This window comes from Oenanthe melanoleuca, chromosome 10 (assembly GCF_029582105.1).
Source record: "Oenanthe melanoleuca isolate GR-GAL-2019-014 chromosome 10, OMel1.0, whole genome shotgun sequence".
Lineage (NCBI taxonomy): Eukaryota > Metazoa > Chordata > Aves > Passeriformes > Muscicapidae > Oenanthe > Oenanthe melanoleuca.
This window is the reverse complement of record NC_079344.1, coordinates 18,259,613-18,278,821: the sequence shown is the minus strand read 5'-3', so window position 1 is coordinate 18,278,821 and position 19,209 is coordinate 18,259,613. Positions and strand designations below refer to the sequence as shown.

The 19,209-nt window shown below is 40.6% G+C and overlaps 1 protein-coding gene across 9 annotated transcripts in view; it reads left to right on the top strand.

Moving 5' to 3' along the window:
- Positions 1-18,499, top strand: part of HMG20A (high mobility group 20A) — a 126,679-nt gene extending 108,180 nt beyond the window's left edge. For all 9 annotated transcript variants that reach the window (XM_056499385.1, XM_056499383.1, XM_056499384.1 and 6 more), the window contains 9 exons: positions 578-670; positions 2,719-2,866; positions 4,219-4,434; positions 6,498-6,630; positions 6,997-7,028; positions 11,113-11,188; positions 12,128-12,343; positions 13,336-13,479; positions 15,788-18,499. In XM_056499385.1, coding sequence (XP_056355360.1) covers positions 582-670; positions 2,719-2,866; positions 4,219-4,434; positions 6,498-6,630; positions 6,997-7,028; positions 11,113-11,188; positions 12,128-12,343; positions 13,336-13,472 — 1,047 coding nt within the window. In that variant the 5' untranslated portion in view covers positions 578-581 and the 3' untranslated portion in view covers positions 13,473-13,479; positions 15,788-18,499. The remainder of the gene's footprint in view (positions 1-577; positions 671-2,718; positions 2,867-4,218; positions 4,435-6,497; positions 6,631-6,996; positions 7,029-11,112; positions 11,189-12,127; positions 12,344-13,335; positions 13,480-15,787) is intronic.
- The last annotated feature ends 710 nt before the right edge of the window (positions 18,500-19,209 follow it).

Below are 19,209 nucleotides of genomic sequence, written 5' to 3'. Positions count from 1 at the left end.
GGGCAGTTAGTATTCAATGAGAAATACACAGTCCTTAAACCACTTGCTTCAGCAACTGTTCTGTGGGATTGGAGGTAAAATACTTTAAATAGCTGTGTTCTCATCTGCACACATAGATTAATTGTGAAAATCTGGACAAGGAATTATTAGTACAATCTTAATTTGAAACTTCAGGGGGGTTCCAGTTTTCTTCTGGGATTAACACAAACCTTTGGTGAAGGATGCGCCATGAAGAATAATCAGGCAGGTGGACTGGAAGAGCAGGATCTGCCTCCCTGTGTGCTGAGCATGGTGAATGAAGGTTTGTCTTGAGGGATAAAATAGAACTGCAGGGATTTCCAGCAACACTGTAGCACTGGCACAGGGCTCAGTTAAAATGGAAACTCAGAACTGAAGTGTCACTTAAGGCCTTTGTTCTCTGCCCCTAAACACATCTGTCCTGAAGCCACTCAGCTGTGGCTGGCCAAGTGTTCCATGGGGTAAAAAACTCCTGGTGTGTATGATGTTTGAAGTGCTGCTGAAGAGAAGCATTGACATAGTTAACTTAACCTTTTTTACCTTTATTTTTTTCCCCCAGAGGTATGGAGAACTTGGTAGCTGGCTCCAATCTTCCTCCACTTTTTACAGATGAGGATGGATCTAAGGAAGGTAGTGAAATTAATGTATCTGGGTAAGCCACTCCTTTTTCACCTTCAGCTGTTAGATATTATCTCTGCTTTTGTCAGGGAAACTGTTTCAGTGGGAGCAGGGCATTCTAAGGAATTTTTAAAAAGAGAAATAAACCCCACAGAATTCCATCTTGCAACGTTCTCTTGACCTTGATAGAAGATCACAGGACTCTGTTTAGGAGAAACCAGAGCTCTGCTGAACTGATGGAGGTGGTCACAAACTGTTCCTTAGTATCTCTTAGCTTTAAAAGGTAAATCCCTAGGGTTTCAGTCTTAGGACAAGTGACATCAAGGGGACAGAGAGGGAGGAAGTATCTGTTGGCCATAGTGGTCCCTGCTAAGTAAATGATTTCAATTAAAGATACACTGTTCATCAATGATTTCTGAAATTGATATCTCATTTTTCAGTCCAACTCTGCTTTTACAAACTGCAACAATGGCCTCTTAAAATCACAATGCCAAGAGAAGATTTCTTTTGAGAATACATGGAATTTTTGCTGTGTTTTGATAATTGAGGCTTCTTTTCTGTTTTGCAAAGCACCAAACAGCAAAAATCAGACTTTGCAGTCAGGTAAAGCTCTGTAAAAATGCATGTGAACACTTGCACTTCAAATGGGTCTGAATTTCGATTTACTTATCTGGGGCTTCAAACTTGTTGGTGCCAAATTAGGTCCATGTTTAAATGAGGCTTGTGTTTAATAGGTATTAATGTTTTGGCTGAGCTTTCATCAATATTTGCTGCAAATAGCTGCATCACATGAAGTTTTTCCTGTAGGTGTAGTTTAAAGAGCTTCCCTGCTAAGGGGGCATGGAGAGGAAAACTGAAATACTCTTCAAACCCTAGCAGTGAATCTAGAGCTGTGTTGTTCCTATTCTTTTTGACACATACCAAATATAATTAACTTAGGGGAGGGTATCTGCTTTGTTCCCTTGCTCCCTCTCTAATTGTCAGTAATATGAGCTCAATCTGGTGTCTCAAAGTCAGCCATGGATCTCTCCAGCCCTTTTGTTTTTACCAGTAATTATGTCACAATTGCTGATTGTAGTGAGTAATGAAAATATTCTGTTCTCTCTGAAGACAGATATTCCCATGGGCATTCAAATAACAATTCTTTAATATGTATCAAATTTTTATAGCTGTATTCTACATCAATAGGAACGGTTATTTTGAATTTAAAATTTGCCGTAGACATGAATAGCTTTAAACTGGAATAAATGAGCAAAGGAGACTTGAAGCGTTCCCTGCTGTTAAAGGAATTTTCATGAATGTAACTGGGTAAGGCCAAGTATTCTTTAGCCTCAAGAAGGGTTTAGAATCTGAGTCCAAAAATCTTATATTAATTTTCCTACTGAACACAGTGCTGAGAATGTCCAGGGGGTTGGTGCCCCAAAATATGTGCTCTTTCTGTCAGTCTACCTTCAGAAGTATTTCTGCACGCTTGCTCTTCTTTTCTTGCCATTTTTTGGAGTAAGGTAGATTGATACAGCTCTTCCAGCAAAATTAAACAATGGCCATTCTGGAGCCTGTTGGGACCTAGTCATATTTGTGTTTAAATACCCACATGTATGCACAGAAGATTGTGTGGAATGAAGTTCAATCCAAGCTCATACACAATCCCAGACCTCTAAATGTATTTGTGGAGACATATATTAAACACAAGAAAAGTGTATCTTGTTTGATGATGAAACTTTTAATTTCAAATTCCTTCTGGTACTTTTGAGGAAGGGTAGATTCACGCTGTCTGGTTTCTGATCCAAATGTACACTTGCCTTCAAGTTCTTTGTGTAATCAAATGCTTCACTAAAAATGAAACAAAATACTACTGTAAAAATCAAGCTAGGTCTGAAAGTCCATAGGAACTGTGGTAGTTATAGTGGTTGCTTGGATGGAACAGACAGTTCTTCAGAAATCACTTTTAAATCCCATTTTTTCTTGCTAGTGTGAGAGTGAATATATTTGCAACATTTTTGCATGTTTTAGAAGATTAGGGAGGAAGTGATTTTGGAATGATGATTAAATTTTTTGTTCTCCACTTCTGTGGTTTTTCAGATTAGCTAATTCGGATAGTTCATTCAGTGGTGGAACTTCACAGCCTGTGAATAACCCAGATTTGGTGGAAGACTTGTCACAGCCTCAGCAGCAGCAAAATGAGTCTTCTAATGCTGCTGAAACCACTGAGCAGAAGCCTGAGGAGGAGGTGAGATGAAACCATAGTAACTTTTCAATGAAGCAAAGGCATGGAATTTTGTCATTACGTTGTCTTACCTGCTGAGATTTATTTTTTTAATAAGATCATAAATTTTTATCCATTTGCCATTTTCATCTTCTGATTCCCTGATTTTCTCCCGTGTTGCATGGCTGCACAGCTGGCACTTGGAATGTGAAGAGAGCAGCCCTTGGGCCTCAGCTTAGCCAGAGGGGCCCACGAGCTGCTGCTGCATAGGACTGAATGTTCAGCTGCCACAACTGATTTTCTCTCTTGAGAGCCAGCAAAGTGAGAGCATTGTACTGTTCTAGTAGTATGATGTCTTTAAAACCATTATGTTTTTACTACTGTAGACTATACCTTATGTACCATCCAGCCCTGATTTCTGGTGACTAAATCATGAAGGACCTGAAGTTGGACTAGGAAGTGGTTTTGGGGTTTTCTGTTGGGGTTTTGTTGTTTGTTTTTTTTTTTGATAGATGTGTTTGATATTCCTCCTTGTAGTTGGTTTTCAGCTCTGAGGTAATTTTTTAATTAAGTAACAAAATTCCAGGAGGGAAACAAAAAGTAACACGATGGCAGGAACATGTTGGTCTGGGGAAAGATTAGAAGTACTGGATATAGTTGTATGTACATAGCATTAGAAAATAGTGTTGTCCAGAGATTGCTGTGGAAATAGTTTGAAGCCAAGAGGATGAGTGATAATGGTGTTATTCCTGTGAACTCACAGTGTGCCCCATACACATCTTACAGTATTCCCTCCTTTAGAGTTTGTTTGCTGCTCCACTGGAGGTGATTAGTGGGAAAGACAATCTACTGAACAGATGAGAGTAGAAAAGCCTGTATACTGTCTTTACACCCACATTTTGGGCACATTGTGCATGAAGGACAAAGATCTGGAAGGTGCAGAATAACTAGTTATCAATTATTAACTAATACACAAAATCTCTCCAGAAAACCTATTGAAGTAAATGACTTGCAGGGGAGGGTATGTGAGGGTGAGAATAACTGAAACCAAGCAAACAAGTAATAAAAAAATATTTGCAAATGCTTTAGTTTTGAGATGATCATGTTGTAGATTATCAGTCCCTGTGATTTGACAATCAGAAGTTGATGCCAATGTTATTCTGTTGTCCTTGTGGACTAGGAGAATCTGTAACCTACTTCTCACAATGAGACTTGTTTGGCTTTGTTTGGACAAAAGTCAGGATAGCACTAAAGTAGGGTTTGAAACCTGCATCCATGGAGAGAATCGAGCCATGTGCTCCTGATGGAGCTGTGTATTCCTTCCAGGGGTGGTTATTTTCACTCAGACTGAATTGTTTTCTGTTTTCATTTTGCAGCAGCAAAGAACCAAGCGAGGAGGCTGGGCCAAAGGCAGAAAGAGGAAGAAGCCCCTGCGGGACAGCAATGCCCCCAAATCGCCCCTGACCGGGTACGTGCGGTTCATGAACGAGCGCAGGGAGCAGCTGAGGGCCAAGAGGCCCGAAGTGCCTTTCCCGGAGATCACCAGGATGCTGGGCAACGAGTGGAGCAAGCTGCCTCCCGAGGAGAAACGGGTACCACTGCATTCTTGTCCTTGCTGCATGGGATTGCTGTTATGTGGGAATGCTGTTCATTGAGGAGCAGGACAGGCTCTTGGTTCAAATTGTGTTTAGGAGGAGGTTTCAAAATGAGGGGCACAGGTTCACGTGATGGACCCTGGCAGGCCCACAGCATCTCCTCCAGGGGTGACTTGAGGAGAACTGTATCCCTAGGTAGTGCAAGAACACATCCAGAATGGGAGGATTGTCTGATGAGACATCCCACACTTCCTGTGCTCCATCTGGATGTAACGCTGCTGTACCAACTCAGATACATCCAAGACCTGGAAGGCCAAAGTCTTGGCATGGGGTGTCTCCTGTCTGGGGGTTCTGTGGCCTTCTGCACTATCTGATAAGTGAATGAAGCTCAAGGCCATGTTTGGGCTGGTTTTAGGGCCCTCTGGAGTGGGCCTTGTTAATGAATCAATTGCTAATGGGTGTCTAACACCTGATTGCCACTTTGAGATTACTGCAAAGCAGTTTTTAAATCACAATGCAACTAAATGCTCTCATATGAATTTAATCTTCATATTTGAACTCTGAAAAATACTTCAAGGGTGTAACAAAAATGAGATAAAAAAACAAGATTTCCTTCTGTTGCTTTTTACTAAGCTTGTAGAATACAATTTACAGAGATGCTATAAAATGGTGCATAGGCACTATGATTTAACAATAATGTGAAATATATAGTAAGGCAAAGCAGTTGATTTGGTAGCAGGGATAATGAGAATGATGTTGCTTAGAGAAAAGTCAGGATTGCTCCTGTGTAAGGCTGGAAATTCACATCCATGGAGAGGATGTCTTGTGGTGATGAAAATGTCTACTGGGAGAGAAGGGGAAAAGACATCTGCCCCTCTGTACCCTGCACTTTCATGTATTCTTATCATGTCTCAGGCAGATTTTTAACCTAGGGAAAAGGAAATTGAGTTCAAATCTCTATTCTGTATGCTGCTTTTTAAATCCCTGAGGAATCTGTCCTTGAGTAAAGCTGTAAGTTTCTAACTCACAGCAGGTCAAGGGAAGACTGCTGAGCCCTTTCAGCAGCACATTGCTGGAGATGGAAAAAAGAATTAATATCTTAGAGACCAATAACATGTTCAAAAGCAATGCCAACCCAGAATGACCAAATTTGCACCCAATCCAGAATGTTATCACTGTCATCAGCAGGGTCAAAACTGTGTTGGAAATCATTACTCATATGTATTGTCATGATGACTTAAAGAAAATACCAGGTGACTAACATTCACTGATTTAATTCTTACATTTTTTGTATTTTAAACTCATTTGGAGAAAAAATTGGGAAGGCAAGTTTTTCCTTTCATTAGTAAGCATTGTGACCATTCATTAAATGTTTTTCAGTTCATCAACTCCCCTAAAGAATTCTCCAGCTAAGCTCATTCTGTCATGCAGATGTGAAATACCCTCAGGCTAATTAAAAAAAGATTTCTCTTAGCCAAAATGCAGGGAGATTATATGAATTTAAAAAAGGTTTCTATTAGCCAAAATGCAGAGAGATTATATCAATTTAAACCAGGATGTTTTATCTTTAGCTGCTCTTTGCAATAGCCATGATGTTTTGTTCACCTCTCAGATGTAACAAGTGTGTGGTGGTGCTTTTTGTCTGTGGAGCATGAAAACAAAAGTGTATTTGGAGCTCCACTGTTAGGTGTCTGAACCATAAAGCATCATCTGATAAGATGTTGTTGTTCAGCAGCACTTCATCCTGGACACAGAAAAGGAATTCTGAAGTGTAATGTGTAGGTAACATTCAGTTGAGTGGCTTAGTAGCCAGTTACTCCTAGACCTAGCAAAAAAAAAGAATTACCAGAGTAGTTATTATAAAAAAGAGAGAGAAAATGGGACACCAGAGTACAGTAATTTTATCCAGAGATCTTATGTCTCTGCACCTCATTGTTCCTTCACTCTTCTCCTGTTTGTGTAGGTGGAATTGATCAGCACTTCACCTGACAAGTTGTTTTCCTTCCCTTCCTCCTGAAGGGGAGGAAACTCCCTGAAACTCTTGGACTTTTTTGTTTCAGCGCTACCTGGATGAAGCAGACAGAGACAAGGAGCGTTACATGCGGGAGCTGGAGCAGTACCAGAAGACTGAAGCCTACAAAGTCTTCAGCAGGAAAGCACAGGACAGACAAAAAGGCAAATCCCACAGACAAGGTATTGAATGGGACACAAGTATATGCCTAGCTAGAACAATAGAAGATTCCCAGCCAGTCTGTGGCCTGACACTCCTTTAGAGGCTTGGATTTAAAGGCTGGTTAAAAAGTGAATGTGTTCTTTCTATGTTATTTACCTCAGTTGTGTGTAAAGGGAATTAGACTTACCTGAATTTAACTGTATTGGAAGATATGCTTTAAGAGCATCCAAGTTAGACCCAGCTTCTCTGTGACTTTGTAGGAGAGCTGCACAATGCTGTCTCTCATTGTTGTGTAATTAGGGTTGTGTAACTGCCTTAATTTTTTGGTTCTTGTTTTCTTAAACTTTGTTTATTTTGAGAGACTTCTTGTTTGTTTTCTTTTTCAGATGGAGCAAGACAGCCAGCTCATGATCATGAGGTAAACTTCTTAATTCTACATTTACATCAGTGGGTAGACTTTCAGGTGAAAAAAAACTTTGTGAAGTCAAAACCCAGTTTATCAGAACTTAAGTGTGAGTTCTTTCACTTCCTAATGAAGGTTTTGAAAAGTTAGAAATGACTGAGTATTCTGACACTCATTGGTATAACAAAATTAAATTTGCTGTCTTGTGCAGGTACAAATGATAGATGAAATGGAGCATAAGGGTACACTTAAAATATAAGTCTGTTTTGTAATGCCATGTTAAGAACTTAAAAATAGTGTGAGACCTCAGTACACCTGCCAAGTTAGCACCTTTAGGTGTTGTTTTCAGGTACTGATCTTTTGCAGTAGCACAAATGCTTGTGCCTTCCTTGAGGAGGAGGTGGGTAAAGCAACGAAATAATTGGAAAATCTCTGGCTTAAACCTCCTTCTTCCTTCCCTTGCCCTCTGTTTATAAATATTGGAAAAGATTGATAATGTCTGGAGACAGAGCTCATCAACTGCAGCATGAGCATCTTATCACAAATCTAGTGTGTTCTGGCTGATTGTGGTTTCCCTCTCCTTGGAATGCTGCAGCTTTCTCCAGTTGTATTACCTAGGGCCACAGAGCTTCTTTCATGGTTACCAATGAATTGCAGACAAAGAGCACTGAAAAAAATCTTGCTTATACACAGCCTCTTCACTTGTAAGCAATAGGGCTTTCTGAAAGATCTGTTTTTCTTTGTGAGGTTTCTTGCCTTGGGGAAGCAATCCAGTTGGCTTCAATGTGTTCATTACAATAGTGACAAGGCTGAGCACTGCTGAGAGGCATCTACTGGTCTTGAAGGAAAGTAAGGTTCACTTTCAGGAAAATGTATTGAAAGCATGTTTTTTATATGCCTTTTATTAACTCCTAAAGGAAGTGCTTGCAGTGAGATTATCTATTAGAAGTACACAGTCCTCAAGTTTTCTGATTCTACAGTCACTGAGTCCAATTTTATCTTTAATTGTACAAAAACTGAAGGCTTCAACTTTTGGTTGACTGTGACCGTTACATAACATTTAAGATATACAGGTGGCAAATGACAAATTTGGAGTCTTACCCTTCCAATTCAAGCTATCATTGCTGATTTTTCACATGATAAATGCACTTAAAAATGACTTCTCACTCTGTGGGACGTTTAAGGTTCATCAGATACAGCTGAACATCAACTTGTCAATCAGACATTCCACTCTGAGCTGTGCCTTTGACTTCTTGGTGTTTTTCACCTTTATATTTATAAAATCCCACGTGCTTATCACCTGATGTGTTTTCACATCTTTTGTGCAGGGCTGTCAAGTATTATAACCCTGTATAGGTGGGGAATAAGCAGAAAAATTTAGATTGCTTTTAGAATTGTCTGTTCAAGTTGTTACTGGAAGTGAGGCTAAAGCTTTTTGTCATCTAGCTGCTTTCTCCTGTCCACACTGACTTTTGTGATTAGGAGGTAAAGCTGATGAAATTATTTCTTGAGAGATTATAAGAAAATAAAGTCAATGAAATATTTTTTTTTCTCTTGCTCCACTTACATGTTTATGATGTAGTTTCTGTGAGTCAGTGTTGAAGTTATTTTAAACATTGTATATAGAGTTGACCTCTAATTTAGAGTTTCATGATGGGCAATTGAAATTCTAATTATAATAAAATAAAAAACTAAAGGTTGAGAGAGAACTTTTTATAGATATTGCCTTGAAAAACATGCACACACTGTCCCCTGAGCTCAGCTATAGGCATGGAACAGAACATTTCCTTCAAATTGTAGTTTTATAAATTTGACATATAGCAATGTACACTAGAACTGTTGTCATCAGCAGTGACTAACCCCCTGGATAGTTGTTCTCTGTTGTTCTGTTATTGTGTATTTCCTCAAGCTGTTTGATTCCAAGCACGTCTGGCATCATGCACTCAGTTCCACTTGTTACTGGAAAGCTTTCAAAGGTTTGTGCACACAGGTTGAGGAGAGCTGGGGTTGCCTTGTGGTATCTACTCTGAGAACATTTAATGGAGTAGTACATTTATTATATCTGTTCTTTCCACTGTCTGCACCCTGACTGTGGCAGGAAAGGTGAGCTTGAACCCCCAAAATCTCAGCTATCTCATTACAATACTTCACCAAGTCTCTAAGAGCTTCAAGTCTAATTAATTGCTGAATCTTCAAAGTTCAAACTCAGTTTTAATAACCAGGTGAGACTGTTGACTCTTGAAGCATCTCTAAGGCAGATGATAGAAACAATTTTGATTCTCTTTTGGTTTGAGGGATGACTAAATGATACATGAAGTGAACAAACTGGGTCCTTTTCAATGGGAGGTAATCAAAGCCTTAGGATTTTAATCTTCAGTGAACCTTAGAGTGGCTTAAGTACTTCAGGGTTCTCAAGAGGATCTTTTATGTGCTGGGTAATGTATTTTGTAATGGGAGAGCGCTGATGGTTTTAATGATCACTCTTCTGCTTAGTAGAATTTCTTGCCGTTTGGAAGCTGGACAGTTACATCTAAAGCCTTAATATCTTTTGGTTTGTGCCTGAAGAACCTGTGTCCTAGGGCTGCAAAGAGAATACTATTTCTCTTTGCAATACTCTCTCCTCCACCATCTATTCTGTAGCAGCCAGTGATGATCCAAGCCAGTGGCTCTTGGCACTCAGTGTACTAACAGTGAGCATGAATTAGAATGTTTAAGATGGATGTTCTGTAAGTGTTCTAACCAAGCTTCATAACTGCCAACATTTCTTAGTGTACATTAATACTGAGATTCTAGATTTTGGGGTGAAATTAATTCTCAGCGATCTAGGCAGTGCTCAGACAAAATGAATGCATTATTCACACTTTTGTGTATGACTTCTCTTTCTAAATATACTCTTGAGACATTTGCCCTGTAGCAGCATGGACAAAAAACTTCAGTGAAAAACAGGTGTGGTGATGGACCCCAGATAAATCCTACTGTGCCTCATAGAGCTGGGAAGAGTTTTCTTTCCCTCCAGTCTTGCCTGTTTCTCATGTGTCTCCAGTCAATTCAGGCCAAGTGAGGTTTGAGTTCTCACTCAGTAAATGCAGAGCTCCTCAAGTGTAATTGTGCCAGACAATAAAAGCCAGCTTATCTTTAAAAGCAATCAAAGGGCAGGCTGACCCCTTAGGGAAGACAGAGTAGCTGTAGTTCCATCTAGCCTTATCTGTCTTGGTTGGCTGTCAGATGGCATTCAGGTCACACCACGTGCCCCTCTGTGTGGCAGACACCTCTGTGATGCTGTGAACTCAGGAGCCAGAATTCCCTTCTCAGCTGGCAGACATGGAGGTTGTCTGCCAGAGGACACATGTAACACTGCAATTCTGGCTGATGAGTTTGTGCCACATTATCAGCCATGGTGTTTGGGAGCTGGGAAATGCTTCTGTTTTCCACACTCTTTCTTGCTTAACTTTGTTTGTGTTAGGTTACAGGTTGTTTGTAGTTGCTGCAGTTTATCAAACCAAATTTGCATTGACTTTGTCCATAACAGGACAAAGGTGCTAAAACAAGCATTAATTCCTGTGGATTTAGAAATGGTGACTGAAGTATGTTATAGAAGGAGGTATTTGCCTTGAGTTGGATCACGTTTTGTACAGTTTTTTGATGAAGTTGTAGAGCATCTCCTGATTTGAAAGTGTTTTTTGCTTAGGTGGTGAAAGGCCAAGAGCCACAAAATTTACTGTGCATTTTGCTCACTCTCTCTTTGTTGATTTTCCTGTAAAGATTATTTCAGAAAGTGTCAGTTGGTTGATGGTGGAAAATAGAAATGCATTCAGATAGTTTTTAAAACTGAATAATTCTCCTGTATAATTCCATTAGAGTAAAGGAGTGTATTTTACCAAGTTGTTTAGCATGATGATGTTTGATTAAACCTATGTCTTGAAAATCTAAGACATATCCATTGACCTTTCTTGGTATCAGCTGGAAATGTCTTTAATCCATACAGCTTTTAGCTGCCTCAGGTTTTGGTCTCCTTGGCCTTTTATTCTCATGATCAAAACAGTTAAATGAATTCCTGAAAACAAACTGTTTAGCTGTGTTATTACTCTTTCTGTTGTAGAAAGAAGCAGATACAAAGGAGAGATCTGTCTTTGATATTCCAATCTTCACAGAAGAGTTCCTGAATCATAGTAAAGGTAAGTTTCACTTTTGCAGGACCTTTTCCTCCTTGTTTTTCCAAATGCCATATGCTGTCCAGCTGAAGAGTCCTTGCACTCTCCCATCTCAGCTCAAGTAAACTATACATAGGTATAGTTTACTATACTAAGTCTATAAAGTTTATAGTTTATAAACTATACTTAGGTTTAGTTTCTGCTATTACCATACCTCTGTATCAAGGGCTGAAAAGCACGTTTTCCTGGCATTGTCTTCCCAAATTAGCCTTTTTTGAGAATGTTTCTGATGTTTATTCCAGTCAGTCCAAGCTGTGTCTACTCTTTGATAGGACTAAGAAATATCTAAGATGTATCTTGATGGTGATTCAGGCTGGTTAGCAGTATTTTATTTCCCCCCATATGGGGAAGGTTACACTGATATATTTTCTATTACTCTGTTTGGTTTTCATATCTGTGTGTCTCAAGAGTCAAGTATTTTTTTGCCAGATTTCCTGAAGACTTTCTTGACTGAACAGAGTTTATATTCAGACACTTCTCATCGTCAATAGATATAGAATAGTTTTGCAACTGGTGTCTTATTTGTAGGATTCTTAGCACTGCTGCTGAACTTTGTCATTCTGATTGCATTTGGAATTGGTCTTGCAGTCTTCCTCCCTGATGAATTCCCCCATTCACTTTCATTCTGATGCTTTGGATGTTCTCCCTGATCATTTCCCCCATTCGCTTCCCTTCTGATGCTTTGGATGTTTAACATTTCTCTCTCTAGGAGTGATCTCTGTTTAAAAGTGCTGCTGTAGGTGCTGTTGTCACTCCACGATGTGATACTTTTTCTCTATAAACCACAGCTGCACCATTAGTAGTTAGCAGCTGAGCACTCTAGAGCATTGTCCCTCATTGCCTGCCATCCCAGCGATGTTTTGAGCAGTGCTGTGACTCTCTGGGGCGGGTCGATGTTCACAGCGCGCGAGGCGGAGCTGCGGCAGCTGCGCAAGTCCAACATGGAGTTTGAGGAGAGGAACGCCGCGCTGCAGAAGCACGTGGAGAGCATGCGCACGGCCGTGGAGAAGCTGGAGGTGGACGTGATCCAGGAGCGCAGCCGCAACACGGTGCTGCAGCAGCACCTGGACACCCTGCGGCAGGCGCTCACCAGCAGCTTCGCCGCGGTCCCGCTGCCAGGTGAGAGCAGCGGCTTGGGCTGCTCCTGCCTGTGCGCTGCCAGCTGAGAACACGTGGGCTGCTCTTGTGCTTCTTGGTGTTTCTGAGCTTCTGTTGCATGGGATAAGGAAATACTAAAATGCATGTGGGGGAAAATGTAGAGTCAGTGCTTTATTTCAACATGACAGCCTGGCTAACTCAGCTGGTAGAACATGAGACTCTTAATCTCAGGGTCACGGGTTTGAGCCCCACATTGGGCGCCAAAATCTGTCTTGGTTTGAAAAGACAGGTATCTGCTAAGAAACTCCCCTCCCTCTAATTTATTATAATTTTGAAATTAAGGCATTGTCAGGCAAAGATATGGGGGTAGGAATAGCAGTTTTTTACTGATACATATATATATATATATATATATTATATATATATATATATATAACAAGGCAAACAAAACAACAGCAACTACAAAATGAACAACAAACAGAACAGGAACCCAGTAACAGTTCTTTTGGTTGTAGACACCTTTCTCCTGTGGTGCAGTTACCATCCTAGCTGGCAGGCATTTATTTTCTTATTGCTCTTACTCTTCCTGATAAAGTGAGACACACACATTCAGTCCTGGCTCTCCTTGACTCGTTTTATGAAAATGTTGCTGAATAGAGTAGACAGGACTTGCAAGTTTCTTGATTAAAATAAAGGCTGTGTCTGTATTGTCAGCTGCCAGGGAACCCACTTAGATTCTATGCATGCCCAGTGGAAAGAGTTTGTTATAATCAGCTATGAGACCCAAATCAAAGAGATCCATGCTTCATTAGTCCTGATATTCTTGGAACTGCTCAATTTGTGGAGTTAGGAGGACATTGTTTAGCAGAATCTGTCACAAGAGGTGATGCATAGCAAAATCTCCTATAGCAGTTTGTTTGTTGGCACAAGTTATCCTTAGCATAGTGTTAACTCTTTAGAATTGCTGTGGTCATCAAAATACCTTGTGGCTCATTTCACTGTGCTCACTGTAGGCAGTGGGGAAACCCCCACGATGGAAACCATTGATTCCTACATGAACAGACTGCACAGTATTATCCTGGCCAACCCACAGGAGAACGAGAACCTCATCGCCACGGTGCGGGACGTGGTGAACAGGCTGGAGCGTTAGTGACGGGGTAAGTGCTCTCTCCCAGGCTGCTCTTGGTGCCTGCTCCGTGCCTCTGGCACCTTTCCTGCTGCTGATTCCTGTGCTGATCACCACATTGTACATTCAAAAAGGTTTCTTCCTCAAAGCTGCAGGAGCAGGTTGTCTTAATGAAAGTCAAATTGGGTTGAAGGTGTTCCACGGCATTAAAGGGCTCTGAAATTCCCTTTAGCTCCAAGATCTTTATGTATTTGTATAAGGTGAGTAAGAGTTCTGACAGAATGGTAACAGGGTGACTAATTTAGAAGAAGGTTCCTTTCTTGAGTGAAGTAAATCTGAGGATTTCAGCAGTAATTGTAGAAACTGATGGCCATGGGGAAATTCTGTTTGTCTCAAGAGGTTAGAGGTGAACTCAATTCTCTTATAAACTGAAAATACCCTGCCTCTGCTCTGTAGCACCTGTAGTCAAGTTGTTCTAATCAGGAAAGTTTAGATGCAAATGGAACACTGAGGTATGGTTTAAGCTGTACATAGAATTTGCTGAGACTAATGTTTATGTGGCTTATGCATAGATTATTATTGAGCTCATGATTTTGTATTTCTGCTTCTGTTTAACAGCTTAGAAAACTGTAATAGAGAACAGAGTAGAAAAACAAATTAACAAACAACTAAATACCAGTCTTTCTGCATTACTGTACTGCTTTGCATTTCCCACACCTCTCACTCCCCCACTTCCCCATGATGCACAGCACTAGGCAGCCATGAGGAATTTGCCTATTTCTATTTTAACAAAGTACATACCTTCATTCTTTAGGCATTTATTATGTAGAGATCTACTGTACATGTCTTGAATAGTGTTTAGAAATGCAAATAAACCTGCCTTGTGCCATCTGCAAATATGAAGACAGGCTTTTCATCCTTTCTGATTCTGACCTTTTGTGGTGCTGTGTAGAACAGTTAATTACACATTTCCCATTATAGTGTGGCTTTAGCTGGGAGATCATTGTCCTTCCAGAGGGTAGCCAGATGGAACGGACTGTAGTTCTGAGAGATGACTGAGCTCCCAGCAGAATAAAGAAGTGCCTTTACTGCTGCTATTTGTGAAGGGAACAGCTTGTTGATCCAGGTCTGGGATTTTTCAGCAGCTCATCAACCTCCTCCTTTTTGTACATTGTTTTCAATTAGTTCTCAGGCTCAGAAAGAGAACTGGGAGGGGAGGTTTTACAGAAGGACTAAGAGGGAAAGCAGTTTCTCATCCATCAGTTATTAGGAGGCTATGCCAGGCCCAAAAATGGATATTTGTCCTTTAAGTACCTTGCTAGAATAATCATATCTCAAAGCCACTAAAATCTAGACTTTCATTCTCTTGCCAGGTGGCTTCATCTTTCCTGAAGGATGGACAAATTCTGTGTACCTAAACATACAGATACAATTTTCTTGGATTAGCTGGTTTTGGCTGTAATTAATTTAGAAAAAGTAATTATTGCTTTAACATTCTTCCTTCTAACCTCTATTTGAAAAATAGTACTCCTTTCCCTTCTGTCCTTTTGCTACCAATGCCTTCCCTCTTTTCAGCAGCAAAACAGCATGAGGCAATTAAAAATGTGATTATTAATCACATAGTTTCACTGGATAATGCAGTAAGTGCTGTTCTACTTACTGCATGTAACTGAATATAATGATCAAATAATTAATGGCACTGTTAATTACACTGACTTTCACTTGGCGATGATTATATTTTGAGATAAATTTGGGAAGGAAGAAGGTTGGGTTTTGTTGGATGCAAACCTTGAAAATGGTAGAGATTCCCTAGAAAGCAAGGAAGCTTTGGATAAAAGATTCAGCTGGCACATGATAAACTGCATCACCAAACTGCCGTCATCAGTGTCCCTTTGTTAATGTGCATATGAAGTAGATTAATTCTGAATGTAATCTGTCAACCAAGTGGTCTTTTTGAGGTTGAGACACATCACAAATCAATACCACAGAAAGCTCTGCCATGATGCTCCTGAAAACACCTCTTTCACAGATCTGAGGTGGGTTTGGTGGCTTAGTACATTGTGTTCAGGGACTGTTGGACCATACTGGTGAATATTTTGGTTTTTCTGTGCTGCATGGTAAAAAGTTCTTTGTGTAAACAGTGTATGGGAAGAAGAGGAAGGGTTTTGTTCTTTAGCACTGGATGGAAACAGCAGCTCAGTTTGGTTGTGCCTCTAGAGGCTGCTTTACTGTACTGAACATTGTTTTCAGATCAGACCTCCAAAACCCCACTCTGCAGTACCTGTTTAGTTTTGGCAGATTGGAGCCTTCTAACCCTTATTTTTCTGTTTCATCTGCAGGTCTCGTGACCCGGGGAAGCTTTACAAAATTTTTTTGGCCAGTGTGGAATAAGAAGCCATGAGGGAAAGCCTGGGGTGGGAGGCAGGATGGCAGGTTTGGGTCCTGCCTGTGTGTTCTGTCAGGGAGACAAACAGATCAATGCATTCAGAGATCTTGAGAAGCCACGGACACCGCCCACTAAACGTTTGAACTGTCCTCTGTGTGAACATTTAAGAGCATGCAACTTTTGTGCAATCGACATTTTTTATGGATTTTGCTGGGTGTGAGGGTGCCTGCGTTCTGTGGACTGGCTGACTGTGGAGATGAAATCTCACCTTGTGAAATGGAGTCAGCGTATACGTTGTAGTAATAACTTGGATGTGTTCTATTGCCTAATGTCTTCTAGTGTCTTTTATTTTGTTTTCGTGTTTATCCTGTGGGGTTACCTTCCTTCACTTTAGTTCTCTTCTTTTGATCTTGTTCCCTGATTCTTGCAGTACTGGATAGCAGTGCTGGTGTTCTCTCTTCTAACAGGGAGTTTTCCTTGGTGCACTGTCTTGTCCCATGCCTCCTGCTATGTTTATAGGAGCTTTTCTTAAGCAGAATTAAGCAGTTTTGTTTTTTGGGTTTTTTTTGTTAGCCTGCAATTCCTACAATGTGAGTTTGCTCCCTGCTAGAGACTGGCTGTGGTTGATGCTTTGTCACTTGATTCTACTATGAGACAGACTTCCTCTATCTCCTTTCTTCAAGCACCTCGCTTGCACATTGCATCCTGCTCTTCTGTGGAGGTCTCCTGTTATCTCTTGAAAACCTTTGCTGGAGCATTTTACTATCACAAAGGTCAGTGGAAATTGAGATAGAAAGTGAAACATTAGTTCTCCTCAGCAGAGAAAATGGGATTCTTTGGTTTAGACTAAACCCACAAAGCTTACCCTTCCTCTGATACTTTGTTCAGTCTAATTTAATGTTATTTCCTTGTTTTTGGAAGAATGATCTCATGGGTAAAGCAGTTTTCTATAAAAAGAGAAATGGGCACGGGGATTGCATTTTTTTTCCTTTCCTGCCCTGAAATTGCTGTGCTGGGAAGCAATGTGTCTGGAAGCAGCACATACATTTTTGCATGAATTATTAGGGCAGAAAAGGTTATTAGTAACTAGATCCACATAGCAGCCTACAGAACTCAGCATCACAGCTTGTTTTTTGCTCTCACCTTTTGTTCAGTTCAAGTACTGCCCACAGAGCCCATAGCATTCAGCATTTTATGTTCCAGCTGACCTAAATGGCCTTTCCCTTGCACTGAATAAAGCTCTGCATGTTTGAGTCTGATCTTGCTGAGCCACACCACACCTCCTGGCAGAGCTGGGGCACCCACTGTCTGCACTGCCGTATGCAAAACTTTCACTGCTCTTTGCTTCCTGTCAAATTGTTCATTCTGACCTTGGCTCAGCACTTGTTGGGCATCTCTGGGCTTTATGGGGGTGGTTGAAATGCTCTTGCTCCCACATGACAATCTCTTTGCTCCTGCTTAAGACGTGTTAGAATTCTCTGTTATGAATTGGAGGTTGCTTTCATTACTGGAGTGTGTTGCAGTTTTTTTCTTTTCCTGCATTGTGCACATGGACTTCATGCTGGCCTGGAGCAATCTTCGGGTCAACACTTGTATGCCAGGTCTCAGCTTACTTCTGGGGTTATTGCTGTAGCCAAGTAGCAAGGATTTCCAAGGAAATCAAGTCTTCCTTCAGGGGGGAAACTCCTCTCTCTTGTTACCTGTTCTGCTTTCAAGACTTCACAAAAAGGAACCTCAGTTTGCTGCATTGACTTCCACTCTCCTTAGCGTGGATGAGACCAGCTGATGCTGCCATGGGTTCTGTAATGTTGTAAATCCTAGGGGTTGCTAATGCCTCCAGAAGAAGCACCTACACCTTCATCTCCTATATGTGTCTTGGTTTTTTAGAAATGGTGATGTTTGACTCTGTTGAAGTGGCCAAAATGCGCTGCACAGCCAAATCTGATTTACAAAATCCTGAAGTTCTGTCTGTGGCATCCTACTTAATACCTGGAGTTGTATTCCATAAAGACTCCAGAAATTCCATGTAATGTAGGATGCAGTTCCAGGCTGTATTATATCCAATTCATCAGTAAGGTCAGATGGCTTTGGGCTTGCCCTGCTTACAGAAATCTGCTCGTGGATCCTGCTCATCCATCTCTGCTGAGAAGTGTTGCAAGTGTTGTGGGATAGGAAATTCAAGGTGATATTATTAGCTGGGGGCTGACAAACCTCCTGCATTTTCCCACAAGGAAGGAGGCGGGGTGGATTATCCATCTTGAAGCATCTGGGGGAAAACAGTTCTTGCTCACTGATGGTGCGACAGATGATGTTTTGTCTCATTAAGAAGCTTCTTATTTATGTTGATTAACCCTATAAAAATGGATTTTGTCTTTCCAGTGTTTTCAGAGTGTCACTTCAGTTTACAGTTTTCAGTGTTGACTGATTAAAAAAAAATGAAGTGGGTGTCAAGGAGAAGAGCAGAATAAAATGCTTTTGTCACTTAAAGAAATGTTAAGAGAAATATATGAAAGCAGAATCCATTTGCTGGATTAACGTGTTTGGAATTGTTTAAATGCCAAGTTTTCTGTACAATGTTTTTGTAATTAAACTTTCGAGCTCCTTGGTTTTTAAGATGTTGATGTGCTTGTTTGACACTGCTTCATTAAAATTGTTCAACGTTGAATCCATTCTGATTCAATTTTAACTGCATTTTCATGAAAGAGCTATTACTACATTGATCTCTCATCAGAGATTTTGGCAACGTTAACCTTTGAATGGAAATGTGCCTCTTCCACCTTTCCATCCTAAAGTGTCTTCCTCTGAAAAAGCTAAAGAAATTTAGGTTATTACTTATGGTGGTGACAGCTTCAGAATCTTTGGTTCTAGCTAATGGTTTTCAGGGCCCTTCCCCAGCTTGACTAATTAAAAATATCATGTCTTTCACTCAGCCCTTTGGTTACATCCTTGTCTTCCTTAATCCTCCCTAATTTTCCACCATCATAGTAATTTTCTTTAAGAACCTTCTCTATCCTAACTGCTGCTCCTCACTTGATTTTCTTTTCCTGTACTAGATTTTTATCCTCTCTTTACCTACCTGCTGGCTGAGAATGGAGCAAACTTGTAGCCTCCTGATGTTTGTACGTGATGTAGGTGCTCTGTGGAGGAGTTTGGATGACTTCTACCTCTACTGATGCTCTTTCTGAGGCCACAGTGCTGTGAGCAGCCAAGTCTTTATGTTACTTTTGTGGTCACATCTCATTATTTTGGTTGCCAGATGAATGCCTGGTCTGTCTATAACAGTAGGGTTGGTACTGTCTTCTTTGTGGGACAGACTATATTGAGATTTAGAATACTTTGGAGATTTTTTTAAAAACACTAATTGTGTAATGGTAA